This window comes from Carassius carassius, chromosome 20, assembly GCF_963082965.1.
Source record: "Carassius carassius chromosome 20, fCarCar2.1, whole genome shotgun sequence".
Classification (NCBI taxonomy): Eukaryota; Metazoa; Chordata; class Actinopteri; order Cypriniformes; family Cyprinidae; genus Carassius; species Carassius carassius.
Genome location: NC_081774.1, coordinates 21,156,877 through 21,169,476, shown reverse-complemented (window position 1 = coordinate 21,169,476; position 12,600 = coordinate 21,156,877). Strand labels below are relative to the sequence as shown.

Genomic DNA, 12,600 nt, shown 5'->3' with positions numbered 1-12,600 from the left:
TTTATTGGCACATTACCTAATAGCTACAGTAGTTGTATGTTCATCGTAAAATGCTTTTTCTATGGATTGAGCCTTGATGGTTCAGATATCGTCGTTCATCCTTTCCTCCTTACCTCCACTAACTAAAGTCTGTTTGCTTTATTTAGTTTTTTGCTTTTTTTATGCTAAAACTAATCTTTTGTACCTCCAGTATCCTGTAGACATGCACAGTGAGTCATTGAGCTCAATGATTGTTGCTAAGTAAAATCAATATACATGCTTAACTTTTTATGTTTTTATAATAAGCATATATATGATTGTAAGGATTATTATTAATATAAATAAATTGCTTTGATTTAAAAGGGTTTACAGAGTTCAGGAAAGGTCTCTCTACATGGCCAGAGAAGTATGAAGCTATGTCAATGGATGTTTATCTGTACTATCTTTTCTCATCTCTTGATCTGAAAAGCTCAGTGTCTGTCCCCAACCACAGGAAGTTCACGAAACTCTTCATAACCATATCAGGACTTGTTGGTTATGTGGAATTTGTCATATTGGAAATAACCTGCTTTTTCTGTAGAGCTGTAGAGAGATTACCTGGGTATGAATGTGTATTTTTGTAGACTTGAAGTGTGATTGATTGAATCTAATTTTATTTTTATTTTTTTTAGTGTGTTTTGTCACAGCACTCAGTGTGTCAGTTATCAACTGCTTTTTGTGAGAAAATGAATAGAGCACAGAGACTCCCCACTCATGTCAGGATTTTTGTCATTCTTCACCTCCTCCCGGACTGCTGCAAGAGTGCGTCAGTTTGACGGATCCCACACCCTGTCCTCAACGTCTGAGGAACGGGTCCGACCAGTGATACAGGAATCCAGTGAAACTGTCTGCTAGTGTCCCTGTGTAGAACATGTGCCACATGGAGTCTTACAGTTAGAGGGCTCACTGACTTACACATATGTGTCATTGTTGCTGTTAAGATTTAAAATGTGTTTCACTGCGATGTAGCAAATCTAGCCATAAATTGAAATATAGGCCCAGATTATCCATAAGCATTATACCTTGAGACATGAAAGTAAACCAATTAGTTTAATTTTATATTAGATATCTTTTTTCTTCGAAAAGAGTGACTGCAAAGCAAATGTGTTTGTGTAGTCGTTCTTAGTTAAAATGTAAAAAAAATATTTTTCATGAATCAAGATGAAGTAAAATGGTAAGAAATTCAATGGGAAAACTTTACAAAACTTTAAAACAACCCCAATCTGCCTAATACCAACGTTACACATTATGATTTATTTTATTTATTTGCTTTTTACCCAGCTAATTGTTAATTGTGTATATTCTGTTATTTATTTTTTATCATTATCGTAATCATTTTCTCCCATTTTTTTTGTGTATTTGTGTATTGGTCTTACTCGCGCTGAATAGGCCCATATTTTTAAGCCAAGGGAAACAAAAGACTTTTCACTGTTGAACAGTCCCTGCTCCATTCTCGCCTACTTCCAAATGCATAATAAAAACCTGACCAGTATCAGAGCCAATCACAGAGCAGCCTCACTCTCAAGAGCCAATTATTGAGTTTAGAGGGCGGTTCCCCTCCGATGAATGTTACAATCCCGAAACCAGGAGGGTGTTGTCTCTTTAGAATGAGCTGCTGCTCAGGTTTATATTGGGCAGGGAGCACCGCCTGTCACTGCCTTGGTAAAACTCCCACTGGAATACATTCCTCCATTCATTCGTTCACTGGTGAAAACTGCTGAAAGGAAAGATAAGGACACGGGGAAGAACCAAAGTTCAGAGACTGTTTCGACTATTATCCATTTATTTGCTCCTGTGGGGCAGTATTATTTTAGTTAGTTTTTTATTTATTTATTTATTTATTTTTGGCTGGGGTGACTGAATCAACAGAAAGATAACAGGTAAGTTCAAAATCTATTTTTTTTTTATAAAATGTATTAGGAATTGGAATCCCTCACTCTTCCCTAACAAATTATTTGTTGTTGTAGTTTGACTGTGGGGTAGGTGTCTGACTGGGAAATGTGATGAGACACTAGCTAGATCCGCTCAGTTTAGGCCAAATCTTTCTTGCGATCCCAACCATTTCTGATTTTTTTTTTCTCTCTCTCTCTCTCTCTCTCTCTCTCTCTCTTCTGTGTATAGGATTGACTGTGATTTTATTTTTATGTTTTGATTAGCAGTACCTCTCTAGTGAGTTAATCTGATTCTATGACAGAATAAATATCTCTGTTTCTCCACCTCACCAGTTTGACTGGCTCTGCACTGTTGCACTAGTCGTTCGTTATAGACCGGGTTGTACTATACAGATGACATCAAGTTGCACTACCATGTGAATGAGTTTACAGAGTTTTTAGGCATAATTTGGTATGAATTCAGAGCTCATACCATAGTGAAGGGTTTAAAAACCCTTTAAGAAACTTTGTATGATACAACTACACGAGCTTTCAGAGAACATAAGAGTTGTCTCATATTTTGTAACTTCTGCTGCATTCATGATGAAACCGGTGGTGATGCATTAGATGTGAAGGGTCTGTTTAGTATGCTTTGCCATCATCATAGTCCATTGTTTTCCTGCCGAACATCAACCACATAGTTTTGTTCTGTTTGGCTGGTTCTTTACTAGCATCTCCGGTTCCATGACGAGCCTTTAACATCCATTGAAACTTTCCATTGCAAAACTAGTTTCTAGAAATGTTCTTTGCATCTCCCAAAATGAGCGTTGTTGCGAAACCCCACTTTTTATGTTTATAGTGTTCAGGAGCAAGAACGGTGGTAACGAACGGTCTGGTTTTCAGCAGCTTTTAACTGTAACAGCACAGTGTCTTGTTTTATATAGTTTTCCAATATTTTTCCAAAGGCATTTACTATTAAATACTCAATGAGCTAGTAAATGCGAAATTGTGACCAGTTCTCAATTATACATCCATATCAAGTTTTTAAGTTACCATTTATGATTAAAAACAACCATCATGTTCCTATCACACTAGAAAATTGTAGTACACTCAGGGGAAAAAAAGTGGCAGCATCCTTTCAAAAGGTAGAATTTTGTACTTTTTGAGTCTATTACCCCAGTGACAGCTTTATTCCCAAAGAGTGTAATAGTAATAGTTCAGCTTTGGTAACCTCATGTACCACTCAGGTTCACTTGGCCAGCTGTTTCCTGTTTGCTTTTGCTGGGCTGTCATTGTTGACTCTGCCTCTACTGTCTTTCAGCCTTTACTAGCTGGATTGATGTTGTCTGATCAGCTTGTTTTAACACATTTCTTAATGTCCTCCAGTTTATTGGCTGTCTGAAGAAGACAAGATGTTTCAAGAGGTGCTTTCAAACATCTTGAAGATCTACGACCATATTCTGAAAAGAACTGGTAAGAGTTTATGGCATTATGCCTTTTATATGAACATAAACCATCGATATCACTGGCGTGTTTAATGCGTTATGCACATAAACTACTAAAGCTTTAAGATGTGTTGTAGCTTCACTTGTTTGTTGTATAAAGCGCTAGAGTTCGGCCACTGGTAATGTGAAATCTGCTGTAATAAAGGCTTGTTTGATGTTGCTGTGTAATTTGTGCAGATGCCAGGGTGCGAGATTATCCGCTGATGCAGAATCCCATTGAGATGACGTTCATCTTGCTGGGATACGTGATCTTCGTTTTATATGTGGGACCACGATACATGGCCAATCGGAAACCTTTCCACCTCAAAGCAGCTATGATTGTCTATAATTTCTCAATGGTGGCCTTCAACGCCTACATTGTTTATGAGGTAGGATACTCTTTCATTCATTTAAATGCATGTTTGGGAGAGAAATTTAAGGTATTGCATCTCATAGCTTTAGCGGAAACGAGAACCACCAGAGGATTAAAGATACAGTTGATTCAAACTGAGTCTTTTTTACTCACCCTCATTCATTACAGAACCTTATAACAGTAATTCTTCTGTAGATCACAGAAGGAGATGTTTAGCAGAATCTCTATGCTGGTCTCGTCCATATAATAAAAGTGAATGGTCACTTCTGATAAATAGTCACCGTAAAAGTAGACTTATGCCACAACCAGACTACCAGACTGTCAGTGTTACCATTTTTATAATACGTTTACTTTTTGTAGTTTTTGAAGCTGGGCAGCCTTTGGTCACTATTCACTTTCATTATATGAGGATGATCAGTGTGAACATTCTGCTAAACGTCTTTTGCATTCCATAGAAGAAAGTCAAAGGTTTGGAATGACATGAGGGTGACTAAATAATGGCAATTTTAAAAGACCATGTTACCATATTGTTGTACTTGTGTATAATTTTTTATCTGTCTGATGCAGTTCCTGATGTCTGGCTGGGGAACTACGTACACCTGGAGATGTGACCTCTGTGACCCCTCCAGCAGTCCTGAAGCTCTCAGAGTACGTTTATTTCATGTTCTTCTTTGAATCTCAGAAAATATTAAGCAGCAAATCTGTTTTCAACATTGATAATAATAATAAATGCTTACTGAGCACCAAATTGGCATATTAGACTGATTTCTGAATAATTATTTTAAAATATATACAATTATGATAATATTTTGCAGTATTAATGGCAAATGCAGCTTTAGTGAGCATAAGAAAGACATGTAGCAAAAACATTTAACCCCTAAACTTTTGAACAATAGTGTATATTATGACGAATCGTGTTTCTCATTGTATCCTCAGATGGTTCGGGTGGCCTGGTTGTTCTATTTTTCCAAATATATTGAACTTCTAGATACGGTAAGGATCTTATTCATATCTTGCTGTGATTATCAGTGCTCTAAATTATTTGTATGTTGCGTTGCTGTATAGGAATAGGATAATGTACACTATTCAAGCGCATAGGCACAATATACAGTACAGTGGCTTCAGGATGATTTGTTACATGAGTTAACAAGAACTGTGTCTGTGATCCAGGTGTTTTTTGTGTTGAGAAAGAAGCACAATCAGGTGACGTTCCTGCATATCTTTCATCATTCGGTCTTACCCTGGACCTGGTGGTGGGGCATCACTCTTACTCCTGGTGAGTCTATCAGTGCTGCTGTCACTGCTTTCAATAATTATTAAATGGTTTTGCTTTAAGGCTCTGATTGTATATTGGCCATGTAAACTGGTGACCCAAACGGTACTAAAACTGTGTGTGTCATGTAAAACCAAACACACAAAAATCTGTCATTTTAGAAGCCTGTGAAATTAGGTGAAATTAATTTGTTACTGTATATGTAAAGATGTCCAGTTTCATTTGCTCAGTTTATGTCTTTTCATGTTAAAATGACAGCGGGTGGCATGGGTTCTTTTCATGCTATGGTGAACGCATCTGTCCATGTCATCATGTACACCTACTATGGTCTGGCTGCTGCAGGACCACGCTTCCAGAAGTATCTGTGGTGGAAAAAGTACATGACTGCAATCCAACTGGTTAGTGTTAACTCATTTAAATTCTAAAACTTGTTTAATTAAAGGAATATTCCACAAAGGTTGCTGAAAAACGGACTCATTTGGAGAAAATCTGCATTATATTTCTGGAGTGAATAGGTGCCGTCAGAATGGGAGTTTAAACAGCTGATTAAACCATCACAATAATCCACAAGTAATCCACATGACTCCAGTCAATCAATTAACGTCATGTGAAGCAAGAAGCTGTGTGTTTGTAATAAAAGAATCCATCGTTAACTTTAAACTATTTGTTTTTGCCTAAAATATGACTCCTTTTATCCATAATATTCCCTTCTCTAGTGAAAAAGTCATGAATCAATGCACAGATCAAGCACCATTGAAAACGAAAACAGTCCAAAACATTTCTAAACAAATGTGTCAATGGATTTTGATGTGAGAGGTCAAAATGGGTGGATGATTCGTGATTATGAATTATAGCAGGAAGCAACAGTAAAAAGTTTTAAAGGGATAGTTCACCCAAAAATGAAAATTTGATGTTTATCTGCTTACCCCCAGGGCATCCAAAATGTAGGTGACTGTCTCTTCAGTAGAACACAAACAGATTTTCAAAACAAAACGTTGCAGTCTGTTAGTCATATAATGCAAGTAAGTGGGAATCACGGCTTTGAGAGTCATAAAACATACACAAACAAAACCAAATTAAACCCTGCGGCTCGTGGCGATCCACAGATGTGTAAAGACACAAAACAATCGGTCTGTGAAGAAACTGAATGTATGTTCAGTTGTATGTTTTAGCCGTGATTCCCATCCACTTACATTATATAACTGACAGACTGCAACAATTTGTTTTAAAAATCTCTGTTTGTGTTCTACTGAAGAAACAAAGTCACCTACATCGTGGATGCCCTGGGGGTAAGCAGATACATATAAAATTTTCATTTTTGGGCGAATTATCCCTTCAAATTATTTTAACAAGCAGCTTTTTGCTTCACAAGCAGCTTATTGCTTCACAAACGCGAGTCGTGTATTACGTGTGAATTATTGTGATGTTTTTACCAGCTGTTATCAGATCTTACTCTGAAAGCTCCCATAAGAGAATCCATTAGTGAACAAGTAATGTAATTTCTCCAAAATGTTCTGGGTAAACTTTTGTTTTAATGTAAATTGTATTTGCTTCAGTGATTCATCAGAATGGTACATATAAATTAAGTATACTTATAGTTTATACTTTGTCTTCCAGTTTAATGCAATTGTCATTTCAATAATTTCTTTTCTATTGTATTTTCCAGATTCAGTTTGTGCTGTTGACTGTCCATATCTCTCAGTATTACTTTATGGAAAAGTGTGAATACCAAGTTCCCATCTTCATTCATCTCATCTTGATCTATGGCATCTTTTTCTTCGTCCTCTTCTCCAATTTCTGGATCCAGGCCTACATAAAGGGAAAGCGACTACCTGCTTCCACTGAGGACAAACCCAAACAGAACGGCATTACCACTGTAATTGAGCCAGTGGTAGTGGCCAATGGCAAACACTTGGAAAATGGCACTGTGCACTACACTAATGGATTTGCCCACAATGGGAAAGTGAAGGAGGTCTAAATGGGCCAATCAGAAACATCAGAGACATTGTTGTTAGATAATTTTTGTCGAATTAAGTTTCTAGGATTGCATGGGAGATGAAACGACACATTGGATCTGGCGGTGGGTCCCCCTTTCCTGTTATTTATAGATGTTGGAGGTGGGGGGGGGGCACTATGCATGAAGAGAATTCGTCCACTTAAGTCGTTGACGTCACTCTGAAACCTGACATCATGTGTCTGTGGTTAAATCCACTTGAACTTAGCTTTTTATTTCCTGGCATATGAGTCTCCCAGTTGTTTGCACACTGTACAGTTTTCACAAACCTAACCCACACTTGATTGTAAATAAATATTTTCTCACAGTTTATTGGAAATGTATGAGTTTTTTTTAAGAGCTTGTTTGTAACTTATCAGTTGATAAATGCTTTTTATAATAAATTGATTTTTTTGTTTTATGCTCGGTTTGTGAGGTGGATATTTATTCGAAAATGAAACGTTGTTTGCATTACATTATTGGCACTTCATAAACTGTTAAACATGATAATATCTAGTACATCTTGAAAGAACTTTGAATACTTCCCTTTCAATATGAGACAATCCAGAAATTACATTAGATTGCTTAAAACGCGAGCAGCCTCATATGGAACATGGTCCACTTAAAGTGTGAATCTTTTTTTTTGCATATGCAATGTCCGTAATAATTGGATGTTTACCTTTTATTAATTCACTGATCTCTAGTCATTTTTCTTGTATCAACGTATTCACAATAACACCATGTCATAAAGAGCTTTCTGTTGTCCATTTTGAAAAAAAGAAAAAAATTCTAAAACGGAAATCACCAAATCTTTCATAGAGCTCAAGTGCATGTTCAGGCAAAGCAATTATGTCTCAAAGCTCATCTCTTCCATACTTGATGTTTGTGGTTTTAGTCTGCCAACATGGTGATACACAATTCCACTTGCAAGCTTTAAAAACCATGTTATAAATATTATGAGATTAAACTAATTGAACACAGCATTAGAGCAGCTATAAGGTAAGTACAAGAAACATGTCAAAAGGGAAGCAAATGCTTCCTTATAAAACTTTATTTGAAAATTTACATTTCTGTACATAATTTAATGATCACTTTTGTGGTTAAATGCAAAAAAAAAAAAAAAAGTTTGAGGGTTCAGCTTCCAGAGGAGGTGGTCTTCTAGAAATCCCACATACCAGCCATACTCAAAATATTACATTTTTTAAAAACCCATTGTGCTTCTGAAAACAAGTATAAGCGAGTGCCTAACAGAACTTAGTGTAGAGATAATGGCACGTAACAGCCATCAGTGTTTGGGAATGGAATTTCCCAGCCCTTTGAAAACCAAACAAAATCCAATGGGAGGTTCTAATGAATGTTTGAGAAACTGTTTTAGATCTTTAAATCTGATCCAATTCCCTGTTTTCTGGGTGCATTAAAAAGACCATTACATAATTATCGAATATGTTGCTGAATGATGCTGCTAGTAGACTTGGGTTTCTTGACAGCATCCTTTTCAAAACTCTTCCAAAGTCGAATGGTTTCATCAGCAGAAACCGAAGCCACAGTCGAAGCATCTGGACTGAGCGCCAAGTTGAGGACCCGGTCTTCATGTCCTGAGACAGATGATTGGAAAAATGGGAAGAATTTATATTATCTCTCAAGTTACTGTAGTTGTAGTTCAACTAAAGGAGGGGTGACCATACAAATTACTCAAACTTGCCTTCAAGCTCTGCAACTTTACTGAGCGAGGGGTATTTCCAGATGATAACCTTATCATGAGCAAAACCATGACCAGACACCAACTCTTTGTAATTTGGTGCAAAAACAAGAGATGATACCTGTAAAGAAACAATAATTTGTTAAATCACTCATGTTATGTATACTACGACATGCAAGCAGACAGTGAGTGAGCCTACCTGTGAACAAGTATCTAAGGCACTGATACAAGAACCACTATTTGCATTCCAGATGCGAATGTGACGGTCACTGGTGCCACCTCCCGATGCAAGGATGTTAGGCTGCCAAGGGCACCATGCCAAAGCCTTAAAAAAAAGGGGGGGGGGGGGGGGGGTGGAGGACAAAAACAAAAAAAGTTGAACTAAACCCTCAAATGGAAGACTACAGGTAGGATAAAAGACAATCGCAAAATTCACATTACCTTGACTGCTCCCTGGTGTTCATTTAGAGAATGGATGGCTTGATACTCTGAACCAGTTGTCATTGGCCAAATGTACACCATGTTGTCATTACCACCACTAGCTAAATATTTCCCATCCGGGGACCATGTAATGCCACAGACTTCCTGAGTGTGTCCCCCAAAGGTAAAGATGTGGTGGTCTGCTACCCGGACATCATGCTGATGAATCAAACCAGACCTGGAGCCACTAAGGATAACAAACAAGTAAATGTTAAAACACTAAAATCCATATAATCTGCAGAGCACAAGGAGGTGTTGGACTTACCTGGACAAAACATGATCGTTCCAACACAAGCAACTAACCCTTGCCAAATGGCCATCCATGCTGCGGAGACGCTTTTGGTACTGAACATCCCATAGCTACAAGAAAATGGCAAGTTCAGCAAGCAATATGGCAATTTAGAGATCTTGAAACTCTAAGATATCTTGCTTTTATCTGGAATTATAGTATTCCCAGAAGTAGTTTGTGAAGGCTTTGTATATGGACTTAGACAATGGGACGCCTTGTTGTCAGAGTGAGAACCAATGTAGAATAATGAACCACAGCCTGAGAACCAATGTACAATATTAAACCACAGCCTGAAAAAAAGTAACCAATTACCTCAACTTTACAATCACTTGTCCCAATGGCCAAGAAATTGCCATCTTTGCTCCAAGAGACGGAGCAGATGTGCTCGCCATCATCCTCCATTTTCTTCAATAAAACAATGTCCCCGGCACCAGCATCCCACAAATAAACATGGTTGGCAAGGCCAACTGCCAACAAGTTCTGCCTTCCCCAATCCATCAGGTTTAGATCTGAACAGAAATTGACATGTTAGTCTCAAAAAAAAAAAAAAATCTTCAAATCAGACTATGTGGCTTTTCTGAAAAATTATCAGCTCACAGAAGTCATTTTTGATATCAGGGGCATCTAGAATCCGCTCTGGAACCGATGAAATGTACCGGCTCTTCTTAATAGAGACCGGTGTGGGCACCTGGCTGTAGAGAACCTTTAAATTATTCTGATAACCTGTGAAAGATAGATAAGAGACCCATTTGTGGAAGGGCTTCACCAGGAAAAATTAAACTGGTGTTAATCAATAAGCTAAATACAAGCAATTATATTTAATTAAAATAAATAAGATATACCTTCAGGGGCATTCAGTGGTTTTCCTCCTAAATGCAAGATCTTTGCTTCCTCAATGTCATATCCATTTAGTGTCACAGACCAAGCTTTTTGTTTTGGCTGGCAGAACATTAATTTAAAAGTCAGATAACATCAAAAAGCGGAAATATGAATTGATAATAATAAAGCTGTATTATTGCATTATGAATTTATTATTATAAAAATATCACCATTATATCCAAGTTATTACTATTTTTTTTTATAAATACAAGTTTTGAAAAGGTAATTTTTATTTAAAAAAAAAATAATAATAATAATAAATAAATAAATAAATAAATATATATATAAAATTGTTTCTTACTGCTGTAGTGGATGCGATTTTTTCCATTGGCTCGTTTTCTTTGGAAATAAGAAAACTAGCTACATCTAATTGTTTGTTATTCCTTGTTGGGATGAATCGATCTCCTCCTGCCTTAGAGGGCGTGTTTTGGGTCTTGCCGGTCTTTCCTGTTTGGAGACAGCGGTTATGTAACACTGGAGACACTCCAGCTCTACAGTAAGCAGGAGCTGGACCCATGTGGCTCTCACCTGGTGTTTTGCTGGGGGTTTTGGAAAGGCTCACTGAACGGTTGACACTCTTGTTCGGTGAGAGGGAGTTTGTGTTGGTCGAGCTGGATGTGCTGGCTTTCCTTTGCCATCTCGCAATTGGGGCGTTTGTGATGGGCATGTCCAGACGGAGGACGCTGTGGATGTCATTCTCAAACCCAAAATGGGACATTATTTAAAAAAATAGCTGCGATCACTCTATAAGAGAGAGCGAGATAACGTTAGAGAAAAAAAAAACAGATAAGTTACAGAGTTTGGCGACATGGAGCACGTGAAGCATGGTGAAGTGCCGTTTGATGTAAAATATGTAAAACTAAATTAATAACCGTTATGTATACTTTCCATAACCTTTAACATAAAAAATTATGTTAACAATATTTGTGAACCAATACAATGTGGATTACTGTAGTTGTGTAAATAACTCAACCAACTCGGGGGGAGGGGGTTCAAACAAACCATAAGTTACTTTATATTAAATCTTACCACAGATCGGACAAATCCGTTCCTCAAAGCACAATACAGTTGTCACCAAAATATGAAGACCTCTTATTTACACACAAGTTTCGTGCGTCTCTTGTCTTTCCACAAGCAGAGTCGATACTATGGTCTGAGGCTGAGCAGGTGAGGATAGTCAATGGATGAACGCCAGAGTTTAAATGTCTGAAACGCCTGTCGTGATTGGTCAATTCAAAAAACAAAAGTTTTCGCTGTTGCCAAGGCAGCAGGGACAGGGCAGAATGCTGTGCGCTGATTGGTGTATCGCATGACAGAGCACTTCCTGAAAGTATTACATATTAAGAGTTCTTTGTTAGGCTCGATTGTGTGCATGTTGTTAATCTGATTTGTTACTCATTGGTCTGTTGTTAATATCTTTTATATATTTCAGGTTAAAATGTAGATATGACAGGATAATGTTTCTGAATGATGTATTCTAGTTTAGTTGTTGACTGGAAACACGTATACAAAGAATTCATGTGCTCACAGAAATACAATAAATACATTTACTAGACACACTGAATTACAGGTGAATAACATATTACACAATATAAGAACATAGGAATACAAATGTAAATATACACAGAGTTGCTATACAAAGGAAAGTGCAAAGAGGTAAAAAAAAAAAGAGTTAAATAAAATCGAAACTCAATTAACTTAATATTGCACACATATATTTGTAAAAGAAGCGTGTTTTAATATGGAAAATGTAAGTAGTTATGTGTTGTACAAGGTCTGGCCTGAAAATATTAAAGATATCAAACGATACAACCATTCACTTTAATTGCATTGTTTATTGCATTTCATTTTATTATTATTTTTTTAGTCAATACAAGGAATTGTTTCTGTCAGTTTCTTGACCGATGCTGTTATTACCATCTGAATCCATGTGGTTTTAAAACGATGTCCTTTTCAGTGAGAGATGCTTTTAGTTTAAAAACCGGTCTGTCATTTAGAGATTAAAACTATCTTTAAAAGGCCACAATAGTAAACATCCAATTAAGGTGATTTTTGAAGAATGCTGGGAACGTGAGAGAACAAATATAAAAAGCATTGCTTGGATAGCAGGAGAAATGGAAATTCAGTCAGGACAATCAAATTGCAGACAAGATATTATAATAGAAATCATGCAACTGCTATATAGACTTCATGCTCATGACAAGGTTGTTTCATTTTTATGGATTCCAGCACATGTTGGAA

The 12,600-nt window shown here is 37.0% G+C and overlaps 2 protein-coding genes across 5 annotated transcripts in view; one reads left to right on the top strand and one right to left on the bottom strand.

Annotated features, from left to right (window-relative positions):
• Positions 1 to 7,343, top strand: part of LOC132096671 (elongation of very long chain fatty acids protein 1-like) — a 642,822-nt gene extending 635,479 nt beyond the window's left edge. For 2 of the 4 annotated variants that reach the window (XM_059502192.1, XM_059502191.1), the window contains exons 2-8: positions 3,273 to 3,362; positions 3,572 to 3,762; positions 4,314 to 4,394; positions 4,683 to 4,739; positions 4,917 to 5,022; positions 5,278 to 5,417; positions 6,686 to 7,343. In XM_059502192.1, coding sequence (XP_059358175.1) covers positions 3,302 to 3,362; positions 3,572 to 3,762; positions 4,314 to 4,394; positions 4,683 to 4,739; positions 4,917 to 5,022; positions 5,278 to 5,417; positions 6,686 to 6,997 — 948 coding nt within the window. In that variant the 5' untranslated portion in view covers positions 3,273 to 3,301 and the 3' untranslated portion in view covers positions 6,998 to 7,343. Of the gene's footprint in view, positions 1 to 1,637; positions 1,899 to 3,272; positions 3,363 to 3,571; positions 3,763 to 4,313; positions 4,395 to 4,682; positions 4,740 to 4,916; positions 5,023 to 5,277; positions 5,418 to 6,685 lie in introns of those variants that run through there. The other 2 variants (XM_059502189.1, XM_059502190.1) reach the window with 2 other exon arrangements.
• Positions 7,344 to 8,029: 686 nt separating this feature from the next.
• Positions 8,030 to 11,099, bottom strand: LOC132096670 (cell division cycle protein 20 homolog). Its single transcript, XM_059502188.1, has 10 exons — positions 10,888 to 11,099; positions 10,661 to 10,806; positions 10,323 to 10,419; positions 10,078 to 10,203; positions 9,793 to 9,989; positions 9,457 to 9,551; positions 9,153 to 9,378; positions 8,911 to 9,036; positions 8,715 to 8,832; positions 8,030 to 8,607 (listed from the first exon to the last, which is right to left on the bottom strand). The coding sequence occupies exons 1-10, from the start codon at positions 11,075 to 11,077 to the stop codon at positions 8,447 to 8,449; spliced, it is 1,482 nt and encodes a 493-aa protein (XP_059358171.1). The 5' UTR covers positions 11,078 to 11,099; the 3' UTR covers positions 8,030 to 8,446.
• Positions 11,100 to 12,600: the final 1,501 nt, after the last annotated feature.

Excerpts from the sequence above, each read along its gene's own strand:
- LOC132096670 (XM_059502188.1), bottom strand. The coding sequence starts at position 11,077 with ATGTCCCATTTTGGGTTTGAGAATGACATCCACAGCGTCCTCCGTCTG. Across the intron at positions 9,379-9,456 it reads AACGATCATGTTTTGTCCAG|TGGCTCCAGGTCTGGTTTGA; the intron begins GTAAGTCCAACA and ends TGTTATCCTTAG. Across the intron at positions 8,833-8,910 it reads CCTTAGATACTTGTTCACAG|GTATCATCTCTTGTTTTTGC; the intron begins GTAGGCTCACTC and ends GTTTCTTTACAG.